Source organism: Rhinolophus hipposideros (assembly GCF_964194185.1).
Source record: "Rhinolophus hipposideros genome assembly, chromosome: 18".
Lineage (NCBI taxonomy): Eukaryota > Metazoa > Chordata > Mammalia > Chiroptera > Rhinolophidae > Rhinolophus > Rhinolophus hipposideros.
Window position 1 is genome coordinate 9,930,506 of NC_138064.1, and position 23,361 is coordinate 9,953,866.

Here is a 23,361-nt window from a genome sequence, read left to right on the forward strand (position 1 = left end):
AAGCCTGGCCTGTGACGTAGAAGTCTTTAAGCCTCATGAGGGAGCTTTGATAAGCCTCTCCACACAATAGAATTTCCTATTATAAACATCTGTTTTCTTGCATGACCCATGTTGAACCTGTTAAAAATAAGTTTGTCTTTCCATATCAGCTTGTAAAAGGAATAATCAATCAAAAAGCAAGGCTGAAGATTCAAATACCCATTTGAACTTTCCCAGGGGATTTTAAAGTTCAATACTAGAGAAAGTACTGATGAAACCCTTAAGAACGCAATAAAGCTTTTCTCTTCAAGTAGTAAACACTATCTACTACACTGAATGCACTTTGAAAGAAGAGAAAAAGTCAGGCAAAATGCTAATACAACGTGCCAATATTCCTTCCAACCCTAGGACTGTCTGTAATCAGGTCCCCAAGCCAGATTCCTTTCATTAGCGAGTCCCCTGGAGTCAGGTGGAACACAAACGAGCATTTAGAGCAGAAGTCTGAGATAGCCCATTTGGGAATGCCAGTACACGACTTTGCTCTCTTGCCATCTGCTAGGCTTCATGTTAAAGAATCTTAGCTATCTAAGATGCTTACTAGAAAAATGAGAAGCAGATCTGCGCAGGATCGGGAAGGGCAAAGAGGAGTCAGCCATATCCCAGCTCCGAGTGACAGTGACTCCCTGCCATGCTGGATTCAAAGGATTCCAAGGCCCCGTGCACGCTCAACAGGAAGCATTCCTGACAATTACAGTGTCTACCAAGCCATGTGACAGGGGAGCAGCGGCCCTCGTACCAGTGCCTTGCCTCTCTTGGACGCAGATGGGCACGCGTCCCTAGAGAAGTTTCTTATTCCTGGGAGAATGTCTGGCTATGGCACATGCAACCAGGCTGATCCCAGAATGCCACGAGTAAGGACTGCTAATGCAAACACCATGGCATAACTTCATGCCAGGGCCCCACCCTACTTTCATTAATTTGTTGAAATGTACTAAAGTTGTTAGCCCGACTCACAAAATCCTTTCTCTCTCAGTGACTGATAGCACTGTGCAATAGGATTTTCTGCAGCGACAGAAGTGTTCTGTGTATTCACCCTCTAATGTGACAGCCGCTCGCCATGTGTGGCTATTGAACAACTCAAGATATGGCCAGGGAGACGGGGGGACTGGAAATTTAATTTTATTTCACTTTAATTTACTTAAACTTCAATTTAAATAGCCACATGTGACAAGTGGCTATCATGTTAGACAGCCGCTATGCTCATGGCTGAATATGACTGGAATACGTTTGCTCGTGATGTTGAAGTAAATCCACAAAGGATGGGATCTAACTCTGTTTTGTGTAGTGCATGTCTAAAACACTGCCTGAAACATAGTAGGTACTCAATAAATATTCACTGAATGAATAAATGACTGGATAAAAGATTTGTCCTGTCAGGTAAATCCTGAGGTGTGTATAGTTTTACAAAAGCTTCCGGCTTCTGTACAGCATTATGGGAAGGGGGTGTGTGTGTCATGTCACAAAGAAGTGCTCTCAGACTGACCAGTAACACAACCCTATTGATCTAGGAGAGATAGTATTTTCCACAGAACTTCTGTAGATACAGGATCCGTAGAAAAAGGTTTAAATTCTGCACTGAGAAGTCAAATACTCTGAAATATCCTCAGTCTCTAACCTGAAAAGTAAGGAAACAACTCGCTTCAGAATTGCCCTATCAGGTACTCTGATAGAACATAATTTTAGGCAAAATTTCTCCATCATCACAAGAAGACAGTAGAGACAATAAGATATTATCAAATCTGCTGATGGAACTGAGGTTAAGAGTTCTTTTGGGAGATGCAGATAGAACACTGCTTCTCTCAAAGTGAAAGAGGGTATCCCTACAACACATTTTGGCATATATAACTTCAAAAAATCACATCGAATAGTCTGCAATACCAGCATTTATTTGCCCCCAAAACAGTACTGAGAAATGGCAAAAATGGAGAAGCATTACTAAAAAGATAGATCGAAGAAAACAATGATGTATTCTGTTCCAAATGGGAAGGTATTTTTTTAAAAAGCTGATAATATAGTACAAAGAATATTACTTTTCATTAGCAATAATAAACTCTAAATATTTTTGCTTTGTGAACCTAACGTCATTCAGAAGAAAATTTTCCAGAATTGACTATGGCATTCAGCCCGCCGTGTGACACATGCCAGCTTAATAACAATACGACAAGCCATGATGCAGTGCTGTTTTAAACGTAAATAAAATATCTTCTGAGCACTCTTTTTCTACCTCTCAATACTTCTGGGGACATCTGACCTTGAACTGAGAGTGTCTGCTGAAAATGTTGTCCACATGTCTAACGTTCTCCCCTCACACATGCACTCTGCCATCCACCCTCAACCGAACCACCTAAATTACATTCAGATTTTTGTGGTATCGTAATAACTTCAATATGGGATATATTTTCAACATTCTGGTCAGAGACTCCTTTCTTCCCCGCCTCACCCTCCTTCCAAGTTATTTCAGGCGTGCATATTTCATTTTCACATCTCAGTGGGATACCCATCACATAACATTTATTTGTGAGGTCTAAAGGCATAATGTGGGGGATTGTGAACTAGCATGTCAAAACCACATACCGCATGCGTATGTCTTAAAGAATGAAAAAGGATTCCTTTTTTCTCAAGATATATAAGCTGTCTCAACAGTCTAAGTCCAAAGTGAATACCACAACCTAATTAAAGATGAAGAGCATAACAAGCAGTATTAAAATGTCTTTTTTGATTCATTCTCCTCCAAGTTATGTTTTTATCAAATGTCCTGTCTCATTAATGACTTCAATAGATATAATGAGTATACACACCTTCTAATCTCACCAAATTCAGAAGAGAGTTGAAAGAATTTTCCCCTACGTGTTTCGGGAGGGGAGGTAGGGAAGCAGAGAACCGAGGGAGGGTAGAAAAAGGCTTTAAGAAGATGCTAAGTCCGTTCACCTGCCGACAGGGGTGAGCGTACTTACGTTCTCCCAACAGAACAAGGCTGTTTGTAATGATCTCTAGAGTTAGAAATCCCACAGTCTCTCTTGGGACGTAGTTCCTATATTTGACAACGTTTATTTCTAGAAAGTTTTTTCTTTGAGTCCACCCATGCTCAGGGCCAGTTTCAGGAGCATGTGAGCTGTGCAGACACACAAAGCCTCCCGCTCAGAAGGGCCCCACACTTGGTTTAATGCTCTTCTGTGGCCATCCTGAAATTCTGAATTGTTTTATCTTTGATCTTGCATTTTGTAAGTCTAATGAGACAATGAAGTGTGTGTGAGAAGGGAAGCCAGGCACAAAATGCACCACCCTCCTCTCCACCCAATTCACACATAGCCCCGGAAACTCAGCCGTTCCAGTGGTCCCAGACTCAGAGCAAGTGGAAAGAAGGTGTGTTACATCTGGCCCGGATGGTCCTAAAAGGCTTTTCATTTGAACCAGAACTTGTTTAGAATGAATAAAGAAGGCCAGAGATTCAAAGAAACAGGAATGACTAAGGAAGCCCACTGCACTCCTGTTACTTCACCACTACCCTGAAAATGACGATACAGAAGGAAAAGGACATAGAGTGACAGCTCTATGCTGTCACAGCTCCTCTGCTTTCAGTCCTTCCTTACTTATCTGCAAGCAGAAAGGCAGAAAGTGTTGGTAGATGTGCGCGTAGCAAGAAGTGAAATAAAAACAGTTAAGTTTTGTGCAGACTCCATAGTCCTGTAAGAACAAAAATATATATGCACGTATGTATGAGCCACAAAATACAAATTGTGTAACGGAGATGATTCCACAGATGAGTTTAATGCTCTCCTATTTGTAGTAAAACTGGCATGGCACATTAGAAGGATTACTGGTAAATTCAAACTAACAATTTAAATTTGTAATTTTTCTTTCTTTAGAACAACATAAACTAGCAAATGAAAAAACCATGATGAGAGAGACACCACGGAAAGTAAAAAGCTTTGCTTTTAGTACCTGTTTCAACAGCACTGAAGCACTTCTTTGCACCTTTTTGAACAAGAGATCCGCATTCCCATCTTGCACTGGGCCCTGTTTGGCTTCCTCACGCTGCAGATTACCTGCCCTGTGTCTGTTCTGCCCTGGCCCCCCTTGCTAGCTCTCAACCTTTTCGCCATTCATTCACCCAATACATATTGACTGCACTACAGTCAGGCATTGTGCCAGGCACTGAAAATATAAAAGTGAGTAAGATGTAATTCCTGCCCTCAAGTGTAGTCAAGGAGACAAACAGCCATGAAAAAGTAGTAACACCTCCCTTATATGGTGTTAGTGGAATTATAAGTAATACGTGTAAACTGTACAAACCACTATTAATAACGGTTAACACTCTATTCAATTATCTCATTAAACCTTAATACAACTTTTTGAGAAGGTCCTATTATTGTTGCCATGTTATAGTTACAGAAGCAGAGATTTAGATCAGCTAAGAAACCTGACCAGACAGACTTTGTCATCCCCTGAGTGGTGAAACCTGGAACTGAGGCTACCGAGGTCTTTTGGGCTATGAACTCTGAGCTGGTAAGTGATAATTATTCTGATGAATATAATCCTAACCATTGTAGTCTTTCTTTTCTATTATTGCAATGTCTACATTTCTACCTTCTCACAGGTCAATTTTACCTGTAATCTTATTTTCTCAATCTAAAGAAAAGTGTACTCTAATTTTTTTCTTCCAATCCACTTATTAGTATTTTGTTTTGGATATAGAATATAGCTTGACTTTTTTTTTTAATCTGACAGTCCTCTGACCCAACCTTAGAAAATTAGATTCAACTGACAAAGCTTGTAATTTTCAAAATCATATTCATGACTGTGCTAAAATACAGTGTACTGTTTAAAAACGTGTACTTTGGAAGCAAACAGACCTGGACCCAAATCCTGGCTCTACCGCACTAGTTTCAGAAAGGGCTTACTCTCAAGCTTAAATCTTCCCATCTGTAAAAGCGGGATGAAAAGTGTACCTTAGCTACCATATAGGGCCATGCGTAAATTTAAATAAAATAATCCTTGCGAACCACTTAAAATAACACCTTGTAGTTAGTAAGCACTCCAAAATGTTAGTTTTTAGTACTATTATTTTTAGTACCATGTTCTCATATCTATGTTTAAAAATAATCTGAAATGCCTTTTTTCTTGAAATAGTTTCCTCCAACACAAAAACTAAGTCCCCGGGTCTCTAATTCCAAGAAGTATATTATTTCTTTGTAACAAAAGCAGGCAGAAAGTTACCCCAAATGGCAGCTGGTGGTCACAGATACCTCTACAATTCAAGGGATATGAAATATTTTTATTTAAATAATTCTTCACCAAAAACTCCGCATACGAACCTGCATATCTCCCCTTTCATTCTAAAATGCCTACTCAAAGGGCCAAGGGTAAAAGAGTTTATAAACTACACATAAAGAACTGTATAAACGTAATGAAATATTCCTGTGATTTAGCACAGTTATCTCAGTTCTCTCTCACCCCTTGAAGTGACAGTTAAATTTAAGAACATTGAGCAAATTAAAATGGCCGAATTGTGTTCTCTGGCGGAAAAGGAAAGGATTAGCTAATCTGAAAGTTTACTGCCATCACGCAGGCTTTCAAAAAAAACTGTTTCCATGGCTTCTAAGTGTCTGAAGAGCACATAAAAAATAGACTGGATACCACATAAAAATGGATGGTATATCTATTTTTTAAATAGCTCTAGGAAAAAAGAAAAAAAAAAGCCATTATTTGACATTTTTATTATGGGTTAAAGAAAAGGAAAATAGGATTTGAGATTTTTGAAAAAACCTTCATTGATAACTTAAAAAACATGTGATAGCCACTGGATAACCACAATCTTTTCAACAATAGTGGCTGCCAGCACAGCAGACTTGGCGGTCCTTACCAGTTCTTGAGTGTCCTGCTGTAGTGGCAGAAATGCCGCCTCCAGAATAGCAACCTGGTCTGCACTCAGTTTCTGCCACAGTCCCATCAGCAGAATCACCAAATGGGTGGCACTTTGCAGCCTGGTGAATGACTGGAACAGACTGTCTTGGTTTTCCTCTACCGCATCTGCTAGAGCGATTACCTGCAGAAATGACCAACTCTGGTTAGGGCTAAATTCACAATTCTTGGGCCCTCAGCAAATTACATTTGGCACACTCTTATTTGTCTTTAAAACAACGTGATGAGCTTTGTCTCCCAAAACACAAGCTATGTTGAGTAATAAAAGAACTGTCATTCATCTGTTCACTTCCTTCTTTAAAAAAAAAAAAAAAGGCCCAAATAATTCCAAATCCGTATGACCAGGAGGAGACAACAATATCTACGAGATCAGATGAATCGGGACATTGTTCAATGTCTGCTTCACCCCTGATTGGCCCTCTACAACATGTGCTAATATAAGTAACCTCTAATACAGTTATTAAGTCTTTAGCATTAGCCACAGAGATGGGTCAATTTTAAAAATTCTTATCAAAAGAACTGCATTTGCCTTGTAATTGAAAACAATCACTTCATTACGCCCTTTTCAGAAAATAACTATCTTCCTCTGATGATTCTTCTTCATCTGTTTCATGGTGTTGGGATAGTCAGTATTTCTTTATTATATCCAAAAGGTAGATAATGTTCGAACGTTGAACCAGTCAAGTAATGGGTCATTTTTAACACGAATGTCAGGCAGCAGCCTACAGGGACCCGAAAGAAAAAAACGGTTCAGGGTGTGTTAGCTTTACAGTGCCAAATCTACTTAGGATAAAATTGGCAGGAGTACGTAGGATTGGCTTTTTTTTTTTTTCACCCTCTTGAATAACCCTGTGGAAAAAAGAACTAAAGCAACAATTGCATGGAACATCCAAAACTGCCCATTGGTGCTTTATTTTATTTTAATGTCTTGGTGAATTCTGTGCTCGTTAAAAGTAATGAACTGACTGGCTCAGTGGCTCAAGGCATCTGACAGCCCCCAGGACAGGAATAGCAAAACCCAGGGCCACGTGAGCTCCTTCCTGCAAGTCCCCACCAGCTTGAAGGACTAGAACTCGGATGAGTTTCAGAAGTCTAATGCACATGATCCATTTGGTGATATTTCATGGGCTATTGACACTGGCTCAAAGGGCTTGTTAAGAAAAAAAAAACTCTTCATTCAAACAAGCAGACTCTACAGCTGTATGGTCTCCCAAATTCCACGTAGGGAGGACAGGGGTTGTAGGGGGAGGGTTCTCAGGGTTTGGGAGACACTGGAAAAGAGATGTAGGTTAAGGGAAAGACAAAGCAACTGAAGATCCTTTCCTGACAATGCCAGGCAGACCGGATATCTCGCCACTTGGTTGAGAGTTTCCAGGAGTTATAAGAGACAATCACAACTCACATTCAGCTCTCCAGGAAGCCCTGGGAGTTTGGGCCAAGGTCAGCAGTGCAATCGAGTGCATTGCTTTCTATGTGCCTAGCACTGTGATGCTTTTCATTTGTTTGCAAAAGAAATATATGATGTGTTAGAGCTTATGAGGATCTTACAATCTGTTGGCCAGAAAACATACATGAAAACCAATTAGTGGGAAGAAACATCACTGTAATAATATCCTCATTCTACAGAAGGGAAAGTAAGTGTGAAAGAAGTGAGCGGAGGGACAGATTATTATGGGCCATAGTTAATATCCTTAGGGCCTCTTTTACTCAGGTGAGGGTTGGAACTCATCCCTTCCCTATTACTTCAAGAAGTCCCCTCGGAGAGGCAGAGAGAAGCCACTTTCCTTAAGTCAAAACACCTGGAATCATCTGCTTCCCCCATCTTCACCATGATTACAGCCAACTCCTGTGAAAGTCTAAGTTTATTTTCTTCCTGTGACTGTTACCAATTAAGCCTCGTTGTGGGGGTCATCATATTATGGTACAGAGGCTTATTGTCACCAAGTCTAAATCATGCAAAGATCAAGGTCATAAACACCTCCTGAAAGCCAGGTGTGTGCAAGAATTTGCAGGAAGCACCCTGGGGAATTCAATGGTGACAGATCTCATCTCCATCTTCAAAGACTTTATAATGGAGAAAGGAAAACAGATCAAGGAAGCAAATGCTGACAATGCAGGGAAGACCCTACAAACTCTAAAGGAGAATGCCATTAACATTATGATTATCATTCGTGATAATCCAGCCAATGAACTGAGCACAGACTACGCACCAAGCAGCCTGCTCTGTGCCATCCAGGTATCAGTGCCTTGAGTCACCACAGCTCCACTGTGACTTAGCTGGCACGATCTTTATTTTACAAGGGACGCCTCTGAGGCCCAGCACATGTTGGCTCGGCGCTCTACGCAGGGCATGCAAATTGTGCCCGTGCTTAGCTGGGGTCCATGCCTGGTTTAAGGCCCTGCTGTCTTTGCCTTGGCATTTTTAACACTTGGATTTCTGAACTTCTGTTTGGTAAGTGAAGTCCATGGGATAACAGAGCATGTACATGAGCAGAGGAGATACGCTCACTGACTCCTAGGGTTAAATGCTCTTCTATTTACATTTAGAACTGGCATTGCATAACAAAAAGATCAATGGTCCAATTCGTATTGACAACTTAAAATTTTAATTTCTCCTTACTTGGAATGGATTAAATAGAAAATAAAAAAAATACCATAAGAAGGTGTGGGAGACTCCTGAAGAAAGAAAAGGCTGCATATTTTAGTAGCTGTTTTAACAGCACTTTCTTCCTGCCTTTTCACATAGGTCGTGCGTTTTGTTTTTGCACCAGGAACTGCACATTAAGTAGCCAGCTTGACTATCACCTAACCTAGTAAAGGAGAGAGCAGGATTCAGACATTGGAGTCTCTCACTGCTAAACCTCCATGAGACCTGAAGGCCCAAACAGAGACGGGCCTATGAACTACTGAGTGTGGAGGGCCTTCGAAAGGAAAAGGTGGAGGAAGAAACAGTCCAGTGCTGGAGCTGGCTCAGTTCACCCCTCCCAGCTCAGGAGACAAAACTGATTGTTCATTGTTCGGGAATTTGGTGAGCCAGGTGTTAAACACGGCTGTTAGGAAAAATTAACTTACGTAAATGTAAAATTAAATAAATTACATTAAAACAAAGGTAATAAATGCTCAAAACTCATTACTTCCTAGCCATCTGACTCTTATCGAGTCCCTTGATGTTATTTCTGTCCATTGTCCCTGCATGTTGGAAACAGTCTGCAATGGTGGGCTCCTGCACCTCTCTTCCCAGCTCTGCCTTCTAGGACCTCACGCTCATCGTTCACCATTGGCCATGGTTATCGACAACATGGAAGTCAACTGATGTTACAAAGCCCCGCTTCCTACCCACCCCCTCCTTGCCAGGGAATCAGTTGTTAAATATTTACCAGCACACCACTGAGAAGAGGTACCTGAAATTTATCCTCATGAATAGATATTGGATAAGGGGGCTTTAAAAGTGAAGGAAATAACTTGAACAAAAGCATTAAAGCAGAAAAGTAGAGGCTGTTTGTTCAGGGAAGGGCAAATGTTTCCGTTTGGGAAGAGCATTTAAAGAGACCAAAAAAGGGAACCTGGGCAACTGTAGTAGAAGGACCAGAATGTCAAGGTGAAGTACATCACTTCCTGCTGTGGGTACCGGGGAGCCACGGAGTATTCTAAGTGTGGGCATTACCTGATGGAGGTGATGCTCTAAGCAACTGCTGGATCACAGTAAACATTTGGGGCAAATCCTGGGACTTCAGTGAGGCTTTTATGCACGCTGCCTCCTATCAAGGGGAAATTCTTACTAAGTGTAACAGCATGTCGGTTCGTGGACCCACCCAACATGCTAAACACAGCTGTGGTGGAAGAACGACTTCTCAGTGAGACAGCAGCCCAAACCACAGGACCTTTCCTGAGCATGGCCCAAAATACATCAATCCGGGAGAAGCACCGTCTCTCAAAGTTTCAGTCTCACTGGATAGATTTCTGTGCCATTGTGGAAAGAGTCTGCTATCCCCAAATGGACACAGAAATTGGAAAGAAAAGGGGTAAACAATTCCTTATGTAAATTACCCCCAAGAAAAATCTTCCTAATCTACTGGCCAGCATGAAATACTAAACAGATCTCCATGTACTCAATTTAGTTTTACACGTCACAGCCAAGTTTACTTTGTTTCCACCGGAGCCAGATGAATTTAGCAGAATTAACATAATAAAGAGGGCTGGAAAAACTAAACCCATCACGATTCAGATTTGACCCAGGCTGAGAAGATTTCACAGCTCACCTGGAACTGAGAAAGCGGGGCCAACCTGCTGTAAGACTCAAGCTTGAGGGACAGTGGTATTTCAGTGCTCCTCACTGGCTATGCAAGACGTGTGTTCCCCAGTGTTCAACAGAATACAGAAAGGGAGGGGCTTAGGGAACAATAAATGCTAATGATTTCAAGCACAGTGAGTTGATGGTCTTTGTTTTGCTTTTTCAAATTGAAGGTTTCCAAATAAAATGGAGACCCAAAGGACACCTCTGTCCAACTGCCATATCAGTTGATGCCAAAGTAACGAGGCAGAGGCCCAGGGCGCTGCTTGCAGGAAAACGCTCAACTCATAAAGTGAGTGTGAAACTAATCCCAAATACTTCCAGCTGCCAAGATAGGCTCTAAAATGGGTTACAGGAAGGCAGCAGTGGCAACAGCAGAGTAGACATGAATCATGCGATGTGAACACGGACATGTCCAATTTCTTCACCTAAACCTACCATAGAATCGGCCTCCAAATCTCCTGTGTGGCACACAGATCCCCACTACATTGCTTTTGGCTCCCATTTACCAAGCCCCGACTGTGGGCCAGGCACTTATACCCAGATTGTCATTTGCTTCTCATGACAACCCTCTGAGACAGGAATTGTTCATCCCCTTGGCCCCAGCTTTCTGATGAGCAAACAGAAGCTTACAGCTCTAATGAGCTTACAACCCAGATGAACACACTGTCCGTGGCCATGAACTGGGGTGGAGAAGGGCCAGATTCCAATCCTGTCTTCTGATTCCTCGTTGGGTGCCCTGTCTTCTGCAATGATACATAAATGTATGCCGTTGGCCCTACAAATAATCCAGTAGGTTTTTCTCTTCATAATCAAAGAAAACTAAGGAAAAAACACTACTAATATATTACATCCATCACAGGCATAGGGGCTTAGTTAAGTTTTCCCATTCTTGGGGCTTTTAATACGAGGTCATCTCGAGTTGAAATTTCCAGGTTGGTTTCTGCCCAAAGTTACAACATAAAGGAAATTAGTTCATAATTTGTAAAGGATGGGAAGTTAACACAGTAAGTTTTCTCTTAACAAGGGGAGTTTTATTATGCTCCAGATAGCTCAAAATCATGACGACTTTAGAAAACAGCTATTTTCTAGGCCTGCTCCTTTAGTGAAACTACTTTTTTAAAAGGATGACTCATTTATTTTCTATAAATCTCAGATTACATGTTCAGTGGTCTGAGCATGTTGATGTTCTCTAATAATAATTTGTTAACATTTATTGAGGGCTTTCTAGGAGCCAGATACTGTGCTAACCACTTTACAGGGATTATCTCATTTCACTCTCAAAACAATTTCATGAGGTAGATACCATTATTGTCCCCATTTAAAAAAATAAAGAAACGGAATTACAGAAAGGGTCAAGCAGTTAGTAAGCAGCGGAGCTAGGATTCATACCCAAGCAATCTGACACAAGAAACGTCACCAAGTAACGTTTGCCTGTGTTTATTTTCTGCCTGAACTTCAGTTTCATCATTGGCAATATGTGGAACAAGTTCTATTAGAAGCTTCCCAATTGGACGTTTCAGCTTTGCTGACCTTCCAATATCCCCATATGAGTTAGGATAGGTTTATTTTAATAAAAGACAAGCATGAATGAACGAATTAAGAAAATGGAGTTCCTAGGACGCAGATAAGTTTATAAATCCCAAGGGCAGGAGGCAATAGATTGTGCTGGGATGAGCGATGGCTTGGAAGTCAAGGACACAGGTCTGGCTTCAACGTCTGGCTTTCCTACCAAGCAGCTTTATGTCAGTGTTCAATTTACTTCCCTTTTCTGGACTCTAGTTTCAACTCCTTTAAAATGTAGGGGTGGGAAATAGGATCTCTAACATCCAGCACAATAAGCGTCAGATTCAAAAACGTTTAAATTATCTTCAGATCATTTGCTGGTTTGAATGATCCATGCCACTTCTGCCCCTCGATTCGCACACATACTGGGCTTCTTATTTACTGGTTATTGACTTGAAGTTTTTATCCATAAAATATCAGTAAGAATATTTTTCTTTGACTAATTCATAGAATTATAAGAATTTCATGAGAAAGGGGAAAGGGTGGGCAATACCAAGTGTTGGCAAGAATGTGGAGAAATTGGAACTCTCATATATTGCTAGTGGGAATGTAATATGGTACGGTTGCTTTGGAGAAGTTTGGCAGTTCCTCAAAAAGTTAAACATTGAGTTACCACATAACCCAGCAATTTCACTTCCAGGTTTATGCCCAAAGAAATAAAAATGTATGTCCACTCAAAAAACTTGTTCCCAAATGTTTATAGCAGCATTATTTATAATAGCCCAAAAGTAGAAATAAATGTTCATCAGCTGATGAATGGATGAATTAAGTGTGGCATACCCGTATAATGGAATATTATTCAGCCATAAAAACAAATGGAGTACTCACATGCTCCTACATGGATGAACCTTAAAAACACTATCCTAAGTTAAAGAAGCCAGTCTCAAAGGACTGCATATTGGATTATTCCAGGTATATATATATATATATATATATATATATATATATATGTATATATATATATATATATATATATATATGAAGTGTCCAGAACAGGCAAATCTATAAACACAGTAAGTAAATTGGCAGTTAGTGAGGACTGGGTGTGGGTGATGGATAGGTGGGAATGGAAACTGACTGCTAATGGGTGTGAGGTTTCTTCTAAGGGGGATAAAAATGTTCTAAATTAGATTGTGGTGACGGTTGCACAACCCTGTGAATATGCTAAAAATCATTAAGTTACATACTCTAAATAGGTGAATTGTATCTATGTAAATTATATCTCAATAAAGCTGTTAAAAATAATAGCAGAAGTAAAAAATACTGTGAACGTATAATCCATGTAAGGGCGATAAATTAACACAAATAAAGGCACCTCTTTTTAAACAACAGTTTTGATATAGTAATGGCTATTCCATATTGCAAATAGGGCTTAATAATTTGGATGATGAAATAATCATATGACTTTGGAGTCAATTAGCTCTAAGCCTGAATACTGGTGATGCTACTTACTAGCTGTACAACCTTTGGGTGGTTATTTTATTCGAGTATTTTGAGATCATACTCAAAAGCTTGTTAATATCCCTTCTATTCATTTCTATTTTATTTGGCTCCTGGTTATTACTTCTTAATACTCCCTATAATGGAGGGCTCATTTCAATTTAGTAACACCTGGTAAATTCTACTTTTTCTGCTGGATTCACGACGACATTGAAACAGGAGGCCCTTTCTCCTGGTATTTGAAGCACACTACCTCCTAAGGTGCTGCTGATTTCTCTGCAGTGTTCCTGCATCCTCTCTGTGTGGTCACTCAATGGGGCAGTGCTCGTTTCATGGGCAAGGTCAATTGCGTTTCAAAGTAAAATGCCATGAGTCCCTGTATCAAATATATTACTAAAAGCTCTCTAAGTGACATGTATTGGATTCCCTTTTTTCCTCCTTTAGAAATTCTATTAAAACATGCATAACACAGACACACAACTTTGCCTTGTGTGACTTGTCCTCTAGAAGTCCTCTGAGGATTGTTCATGAGAGAGCCAGATGCTATTTAATTCTCTTTTGTGCCTTATTGAAAATACTAGACAACTTGGTGATTTGAATAAAATGTTTATAAAGTACACTATGAGAAGGCAGAGGGAAAATAAAACTCATACTTAGCCCAGAAAATTCCAGTGTAAAAAGAACAATGGGGAAATCCCCAACATGCCCTCAATTTTCCGGAACTCGGTACACAGTGGGTGGCTCATAAACACTGGATGAATTGATGAACCTCAAAGTCATTGCACCTAAAAATCCAGCACAACCAGGAGCCATCCTAAATTGCCTCTTAAATCCTAGACACACTCCATCAGGCACCGTCAGGCTCCCAACCGGAATGGAATCCCAGGGATGTCACGTGGAAACAACAGGCCTGCCTCAATATATCCATCATCTACTTTTTAAAAAAATCGCTCTACTTCACCTTTAGCCACAGGTGCTGAACACCAAGCTACACACAGCTCTAGTGACTGCTGATGGAATGTACTCTTCGCATGGCTGCCCTCTGGTTCAAAAGACACACTGTGGGTCTGGGGGAGACTGGGAAGCAAACAGAAACAGGTCATCCTTCCTGCTCAGTAATGTTGCTGGGGAAGGCATATGCTGCAGACACCAACATGACAAAGCCCTTCCCGTAGGAAACAGTTAACTGGGTCTACACTTTTACTGTGGCCAGAAAGATCCCCTTTTTCTCCAAAAGAATTGTTCCTGTCCCAACAACAAGGCAATAAAGTTCAACGTGAAAAGCGAAAGGGCACGGAGATGATTTAAACACCAGACAAGCACATAAGGCGTGTTTCATTATCTGTGTGCTGAACCTTTAGCTAGATAAAAGAGAACCCTGAGTTTTTACTTCAAAGGCATAGCAAGAATCTAATGCTTAACTGCTTTTGCTACTCTGTTATTTTGTATAAATAGGATAGGGGAGTGGATTACATTCTATTGCACCTCACATGGAGTGAAAACCTAAAATTCCCCTATAACCTGCATTTAGCTGAAATTCCTAAACCAAACCCAGGATTAGGATACATTTTTAACCATGCTACCATTTTGGGTAGCTAGTAAAACAGGGAAGGGCACCCATTCGGCAAAAAAACTTCAGTGGCACCAGTTAATTGTCCTCATAAAAAGAGACCTGCCAATTGGCTGAATCACCCAATGCTTTGGGAGACCAAGGTAGGGTCACTGTCACTCTTGGAAGCCGTGTCGTGACGGCCTTTCTGGTCTAGGATTATCATTTTCCTTGACACAAGTCTACACTTGCCAAAGACCTTGAGAATTTATATAAAACTGGATTTAGAAAAACAAATTATTCTTGAGAAATTTCTTTATACTATATACTGTAGAACGCTTTTTTTCCCCCCTTTTTTAATGTTCTGCCCAGAAGAATATAAAAGGTAGGCAGTGCTGGAATATGGACTTTGGCTGGGACTTGTAAAATCTATACCATTGATACATAAAAATGTTAAATGAGAAAGACAATAAATCATTTGCAAGTGACATCGAGACAAATTTTGCTATTTCTGCAAAGTTTATTCACCAAATAGACATGTAACTTAATCAGCTGAAAGGAAACTAACTCCACTGCTTGACTATTATAATGTTAAAAATACAACTGATCTCAAACCTGATTACTATTTTTACACCCCCCGAACCCCTGCTGACCAAATTTTTACCCCTTTCCATAAAATGATCTACCTATAGCCAAGTGAAACCCCAATTTAAAAAATAATAATTAATGGAATCAAGTTGTAAAAAGAAGAATGAATGTTCTCCGCGCCATGGTTAGTTGCTGAACAGATCGCTGTTAAAGCCGAAATCTATGGTTGGCAACGTCAGAGCTCGTTTTACAAACCCTGGAGAATGCCACAGTTATCACTGTCCAAAAACAACATCCCGAGGTCTGATCTGAATAGTTTCTAAGTTTAGAGTGTTTCAGGCCACATTCCTACATGTAGACATGTCAGTAATTATGTAGCCACCCACGCGGGCTTGAGTGCCATCTCCCGTGAAGGGAAACGATGGCTAGATGGGCAGTTGGTGGGTGTTCTAAGAGCACTCCTTCAACTACGGCAGCAAATGCTAAGATACATCACGACGTGTGATCAGTGAGAACATGCTGAGGGTCCACCCAAAGGGGCAATAAGAGAGGCGAGCGACCCCATGGTACTGACGATGATATTATCGATCATTTCCTTGGCTCCAGAGTGGAAGAGGTAAACATGACATTTTCACAATGAAATCACACTGCTGGGTTTTCTTTTCTATGAATCTTCTTTTCCAGAGAGTCCATTTCTCTTGAACACCTGTTGTTTTATTTATTTTTGCTTTTTAGGTAAAATACATAGTTATACCATTACTATCTGGTAGTTCTTTGGTAAGACAATTACAGGCCTCTGTGGCTCAGACCACTGGAAATAATACAGAAGGCAATGAGTGGCGCTGCCTGGTTTCATGTGGAGTGAAACTAGGGTAAACTGTAGGTATTTCTACAGTCATAGGCTGTTGGATATTGTCATTGGGAAGTGGTGTCGCTGAAGATACGTCATGCCTGATTTCTACCCCCTCCAAACCAGGAGTTTTATGGTTTGCTGTACCCCTTCCACAGTCTCTGGCTCACAGCAGGCATTCAATGTATCAAAGTAAATTAAAAAGCCCGATAATTCAGTAGCACAAGAGTGTCCATGAAACTGAGGATTTACAAGAACGCACTTGGGCAATGGAAGTCCATCGCAGACGAACAAGACCACGGCCTACCTACCATGCTGGAAACATTTTTACTGGCCATGTTATTTATTGGGTCTACCACAGGTAGTAAATAACTAGGATCTAACCTCACACCTTCCACATGTATTACATTATATTGAATTACTAAATTCATTCAAGTCTGTACAGCTATGTTTATCTAGCAAGTGTTATAAGGTCTGTAATTTCACTTTAAAATACATCACATAGACAAGGTCATATGATATGAGCATGTGAGTCAGTTTAAGTTACCCTCTAGCACAGAGTTTCTCAATCTCCTCGTTAATGCCATTTGCAGCCAGCCTTTGCTGGTCATGTGAACTGCCAGTGGGCACTGTTGGAAGTTTAGCAGCTTCCCTGGACTCGACACACTAGATGTCAATAGCATCCTCCCCACACTTGTGACAACCACAAAATGTCTCCAGACATTCCCAAATATCTCCATGGGGGGCAAGACCATGCTGGGTGAGAATCAGTCTGTGCTCAAAATAGCTATCCTTCTATTAGAAACAGGCTCACAAGCCCGAAGGGCTTCCACAACACTTAGGCTATTTGGTGTCACCAGCAACACCGGAAGCTTTCTAATTACCATGACGAATGTCAGAAATGGGTTTTGATTGGTGAGATCAGAGGTTTGATGATCAGCATTATGGGTGTTAGAAATAGATTCATTGGCAAAATTAACGGTATTTATATTCATACTCTAATTCGCATGAAAGGGGTATAAAAATCCAAGAGGACACTGAAGGGATATGTCCAAGGCTTGAGCCTACATGATATCATGTCTTGTCTTTGAGGCAGAAGATTCCCAGCGATCTGATGCCCACTGGGCGGGTAAACGGGTCCTGCCTTGGATGACTGCCAATCAGCCTCAAGCGAACCTTCCTAGAAAGGGGGTGTTCTAGTCCTGAAAATAGAGTTGAGCCTTTACCCGGCCTCCTGTATAGGCTGCATGAGTTGTTCCATAATAATAAATGTTTATTTAATAAATGCCTTCATGTGTGGCAAAATTTGGCATGAGACTTACTTTCATTATAACCAGGGAGAGAGGCTGTGGGGAAATGGCTCATTCTCATCCGTCTCAAGCTTTTGAATGGCTATCATTACTTACTGAGAAGAACTGTAGAGTTGTGCACGACCAGATTGGCACAGGCAGTGTGCAATGTCGAGTCTGTGCTAAGTGGTGGCCATATATGTGATTGAAGAGCTGCCTGCAAAGAATGAACAGCCCAGCAAGAAAAACAAATGCATTCTTTAAAAAAAAAAAAGAAGAAAGAAAGAAACAACAGCTGCTGCTTACTGTGTGTCCACCACGTGCCAGGCACAGGCCTGAGAACTCAGCGTATGTTACTCCTAAATCTTTCAACAACCCCTTTAGGTCATTATTATTTTTGAGTGATGAAGAAAATTCAGAGAAGTTAAGCAACTTGTTCAAAATTACACAGCAGTGAGTGTCTAGATTCAAACCAGGTGTGTTTAAAACCTCTAAGGCCCAAGCATGTGCCAGCATACCACACTGTATCCACACACACACACACACACACACATACACACATACAGACACACACACACACACATGCTAGATGATAAGTGCCATGCAAATGACTGTTGGGTTGAGTTAATATGAAACAGTCTATAGACAAGCCCTCCCATCCCACCTGACTTCCTAGGGATGAAGAGCCCACATATTCCTTTGCTTGTCCTTCATTTAAATAAACCCACATTTGAATGTTTGAATGACTTTGGTTCAGGAAAGCACTCAAGAGTCCTCAATATCACTCCTTATTGTCTTCCATCCACGTCTGTTACTTGCCGGGCCCAGGGATCATCTGAGTTTGTAACCCCTGCAATAATCACAAACTCTTCAAACATAAAACAACTACTAGAACAGGCATGGAAAAAGGAGAAATCATCCATATAATGAATGATTCAATCCGAATCTGGGCTCTGGTCCTGTCCCACCGCTCACTGTGGTTTGACCCTACGAGAGCTCCTAAAGCTCTCTAAGCTTCAGTTGTCTCCTCTGTAAAAGGGAAGTATTTGCTGTGAAGATAAAGTGAGCGACGACATGAATGTGTCTGTCTCCAGAGCTAGCACACAGCGCTGAACAGAGCTTACTCAGCATTGTTACTATTAGTCACTGTCCCCTGGCTAAGCAGCCAATCAACGTATTTTTTTTTAATAAAACACAAAAATTATTATATACCTGAAGATAACAACCGCTCTCTCTTTTGCCTTTTTGTCTCTAGTTCCCACATTCCCAGTAATTTCAGCATCACTTCCTCGGACTGATTTTGCACATAAGTCGTGTACATTGTTTACCAAAGAAGGTGGTACAATCCCCACTCATCATATTCTCTGCACCTTGCCCCTTACACCCAGCGCATTTACGATTACTTGTTATATCCTTCCAACCTCTGTGAGAACAGAGACTGGCTTTTGTTTTACTTACTGTGTCCCAAGCACCTAGTACAGGGTCTAACACATAACTGGGACCAACAAATACCTGTTCGATTGAGAGATAAAGCCCACTGGTATATGCGGGAAGGGTGGCATATTGGCTTAATAACACTACAGACGCTTCTCTCAGAAGTAGGCTAGTACTTAGCATATATCAGTGGTGAAGATCAACAAACAGCACATTTCCTTAATTCCTTACTGTGCTTTCCTTGTTAGGGGCCCTGCCCCCCAACCCCACTCCCTCCCCCACACACATTTTAATGTTTTTCAAATTGGGATGTGTCTTATCATCTCTGTGTTCATTTAGCATGCTAGTTGTACTTTTTTATCTTCAGAAGTGATTAAATCAATACATAATGTGCCTTAAAGTTAATGTCTTACAATCAATTTATTTTTGTTCAGTATTTCATCTGGAATTACACCTCCCAACGCGAGGGTCTTCGTCCGGTTTCCAGAAAATAACTGTTCCAATAACACTCGCTGACAATCCCTTCTGAGGCACTCTCTCTTATTTTCACCACGTCCCCTAAACCTCCCCCACACTTCCTAGGACCTCCCTGAGCTTTTCTGTAGGATCTCTCCAACAAAATTGTACGATGGAGACTTTGACCATCATGACACTGAGGCCCTGAAAGGATGAAAAGCCTGACTGTGCACAAACATGGCGCCAGATTCCAATGTAGGCACGTGTAGTCACAAGACTCCTTCACTGCACACACTGTTTCTGAAGAACGTGGGCAGTCTGGAGCTAGAAAATTCACTTCTGAAAATTTTTACTTATTTTTTAAATTTAATTCCTTTTTTGTAATTCAGTGAAAAAAACATGCATTCTAGGAAAGTAATAAAGTATATCTCTTCTGACTAGAGGTTGAGATTGACTTACCCTCATAAAAATAAAATGTATATTTATTCAAATTTTCCACAAATATCAATTGAGCACCCAGTAGGTGTCAGGTGCTATACCAACCTTAATGGAGGGAAAAAAATGTGTCTCAGTGGGGATCTGAAATGGGAGGGAGGGGTGAAGTTAACCAACATTTGTGAAATCGTGACATTCTTCATAATTACAAAAATAATTTTTAATGACTATTTTCAAAGTGATCTTGAACTACAAAACTGGCTGAAACATAGTAAATATCTATGTACAGCTCTGATATAGACTAGAATTAAATAAAAAAGGAAAAAATCCATGATGTGAGTTTTAATCCCGGCATCAATATTCTAATTTAAGCTTTCTCTTTTAAAAGAAAACATACAAATAAAAAGGAAAAAAAAATAAGGAAAAATAAAACATTTTGCCTCGGTCAAAAAAAAACCCACAAAAAAAAAAAAAAAGAAAGAAAAATCTACAAACAGAAGCAAGTGAATGTTATATTAAAATGAGATCTTTTCCTGAAATGTCCAAGTTTAGGTTTGATTGGATGAGAGGTCCCTCTAAACCCAACACATTTTTTTCTTCCTTCTAAGTAGCTGAAGAAGACTATATAAAGAAGATAGTATCTGATTAGAGAGGTAAGAGTTACAAGCTTGTTTTTAAAAATAACTCTCTTGCTAGTTAACTAAATCAAACAGGTGTCACAGTTTAAATCAGAATCCTCCAATAGAGTCTATTTACCAGAAACTTGAATCCGTTTTCAGAGAATAACAAAGGAAAAAGATTATCATCACACCAGAAACTGATGCACATGGCACTTTTTGTTTAAATTTTTGGTATTAATATCCAAAAACATGATAACAAGCTGAATTAGGATAAAATAGCAGATATCACACCAACCATCCAGAGGAGAAATTTTAAATCTGGGGATAGAATGTCATCTTGGCACTTTCAAGTGTGCGTGAGTGATGGGGGAAAGATTACAGTTTAGCTTGTGAACCCTCAGGAAACAGTTCTTTGTTTCAGCTCTCTCAAGTTTTATCCTGCAGCCATCATTTTAATTCTCCTAAGAACCCCTTAGAAAAGTAGGGTTTAGCAACCTTTAGGAAAATTATGATTTGATGATTAAAACACAACATTATAAAAGATTATACACGTTATTGGGGAACTGCTCGCCACAAACCATCCAGGAGGAAAGAAATCAATTCTGGCATGAATCTGAGAATGATAAGCTGACCAGTCACATGTTGGTTTACTGATATTCAAGATAGTTAGATTGTTTCCCTGGTTTAATAACTGTTACTGCCTGAACAGAGATAGGGGCGGAAGGAAGGTCTTAGTCATTAACACTACTTTGAAAAGGTATAAAACATGCAAATTTTCCTTCCACTTACTTTCCTTCCACTTCCACTTACTTACTGGAGAAAAACTTTGAGTCAATTTCAGCAACAAAGAGCATTAGATGCATTTTAAAGGGGGGTGCGGGGAGTGCAAATCTCTACCAATCTTCTACTAGTTGACTCTTCTACCAATTAAATTTCATTTCTTTCAAGAAGATACATCTTACCTAGCAGCATCCACCAACAAAGTTTTCCATAATGTCCTAGACCAAAGGTTTTTCAATAGTTTGTCATTATGGGAATTTCAAGTGGTCATTTTGATTGACGTCTATTCTGAATGTTATATGGTATCTCAGACACGTTCACCACTCAAATGTATTATCAGTTAGTAGTAATGTTCTGCTAAAAATCAAGTGAACTCCATTCCTTAATATGAAAACTACTTATCTAGAGGTCTCATAAATTCCTTTCCTCTGGAGAGAAATAAACTTTAAAATTAATGAGACTGAGAAGAAAAGACTTTAGCAATCACAGAATCAGAACTGTAGGGCAAGACCGTAAGATACTTACCCCACCACGCAAAAGTGATGTATATACAGCTGTCTCCAATCCTTAGAGTACAGGTTCTTTGAGAACCTAGCCTATGTCCTTATGTATTTCTCGTAACACTAACTATTCAGTATATCCATCTGAATTCAGTGGAGTTAAATCATCATGTCTAAGCCCCTTATTTTTTTTCTACATAAACTGCTCAGGCTCAGATATGTTCAGTGACTTGCCTAAAATCTCATGGGAGGTTAGTAACAGAACCAGGACACACCCATATCCTGCTTTAAGGATTTTACCCTCATTTTAGTCTCATTAAGTATTCACAACCACCTTGGGAATCAAATGGGGCAAGCACCTATGTCCCCATTTTACGAGAGAGGAAAAAAAGCAAAATTCCAAGGTCACATGGCGCAAAATTCCAAGGTCACATGGCAGGATTAAAGGGTATTAAACTCACGACTGCAGGCCTGAGCTCTTGTTTCTATGGCACAGAGGAATGAAAGCATGCCACTCCTTACCGACAAGGCATGAGCTAGGAAGAGGAGGTGAATCTAGGCACAGAAGAAAGGGGGGACACAGATGCTGCACAGAAAGAAACTGACAGGAGGGCACAGGTGTAGCCGTCGGGAGGAAGGAGAAGGCCTTGGAACTGGCAATGGTTGTCTCTCCATGAAATGGGATCATAGCCTGCCTTTGTTTTGATTTTCTATTTTCTTAGAAACTTAGTAATTTTCTTCACTGTCACAGTTTTGTCATTTGCATTGTTCATTCTGTGTACCGTTTATAGTCTAGCATGTCTCTGACATTGATCACCTTCCCTGTGATCACTAGGCTACGATATCGGGGCATTAAGTTGAGATGTTTTCCTTACATTAAAAGGGACAAGAGAGGCAAGTGAAAGGAGAGCCCTGAGCCTCTACACGCTACCCCTTTCTCAGGCTGAGCATAAGGTGTCCCCTGATGGCTGAGAACAACACAATTCATAAAGGGCAGAGACCCAGACGCATCAACTGGCCATTCTGGCCAGAGTTACTAGGATGAGAGGGACCAAAATGTGGGCACAGGATGAAAGAGAAAAAGAAACGGCCCAGACCACTTCTTCCACCAGCAAAAACCTGCCTAAAAATTGCTTGGTGTGGTGGAAAGACCATAGGCCTTTTATTTAACAGTTTCAGTCCCAATTTTGCTGGTTAGCTCAGGCAAGTCATTCCACTTTTCTAGAAGATTCTTGTTTCTATACTATAAAAAGAAGCAAAGTAATACTAGCTTGCCCCACAGAGTTACTATAAGGGCTAATTAAAAGAATGTATATAATAGTTTTTAGAAACTGTGAGCTACAATATAAATGTTAGCTATCATTATACTAAAAGAATAAAGAACTTAACATCTCCAAATATTCTTAATTCTCCGGAGACCTACTATTCAATTAATTTACAAGGAAAGAATACAAAATTTGTAGCTTACCTAGGAAAAAAATAACATATGGAACAAATTACTGTTTATGAAATGGGGACACCAATGAATTACAATGAATCCTTGGCATATGTCCTTACACAAAGAATACTATTTAAGAGTCAAAATTTTCCAGATTATACAGG

At 40.2% G+C, this 23,361-nt stretch overlaps 1 protein-coding gene across 5 annotated transcripts in view; it reads right to left on the reverse strand.

The window, feature by feature from the left end:
- Positions 1–23,361, reverse strand: part of BBS9 (Bardet-Biedl syndrome 9) — a 366,639-nt gene that overhangs the window by 68,246 nt on the left and 275,032 nt on the right. For all 5 annotated transcript variants that reach the window (XM_081079509.1, XM_081079511.1, XM_081079510.1 and 2 more), the window contains one exon: positions 5,903–6,085. In XM_081079509.1, coding sequence (XP_080935635.1) covers positions 5,903–6,085 — 183 coding nt within the window. The remainder of the gene's footprint in view (positions 1–5,902; positions 6,086–23,361) is intronic.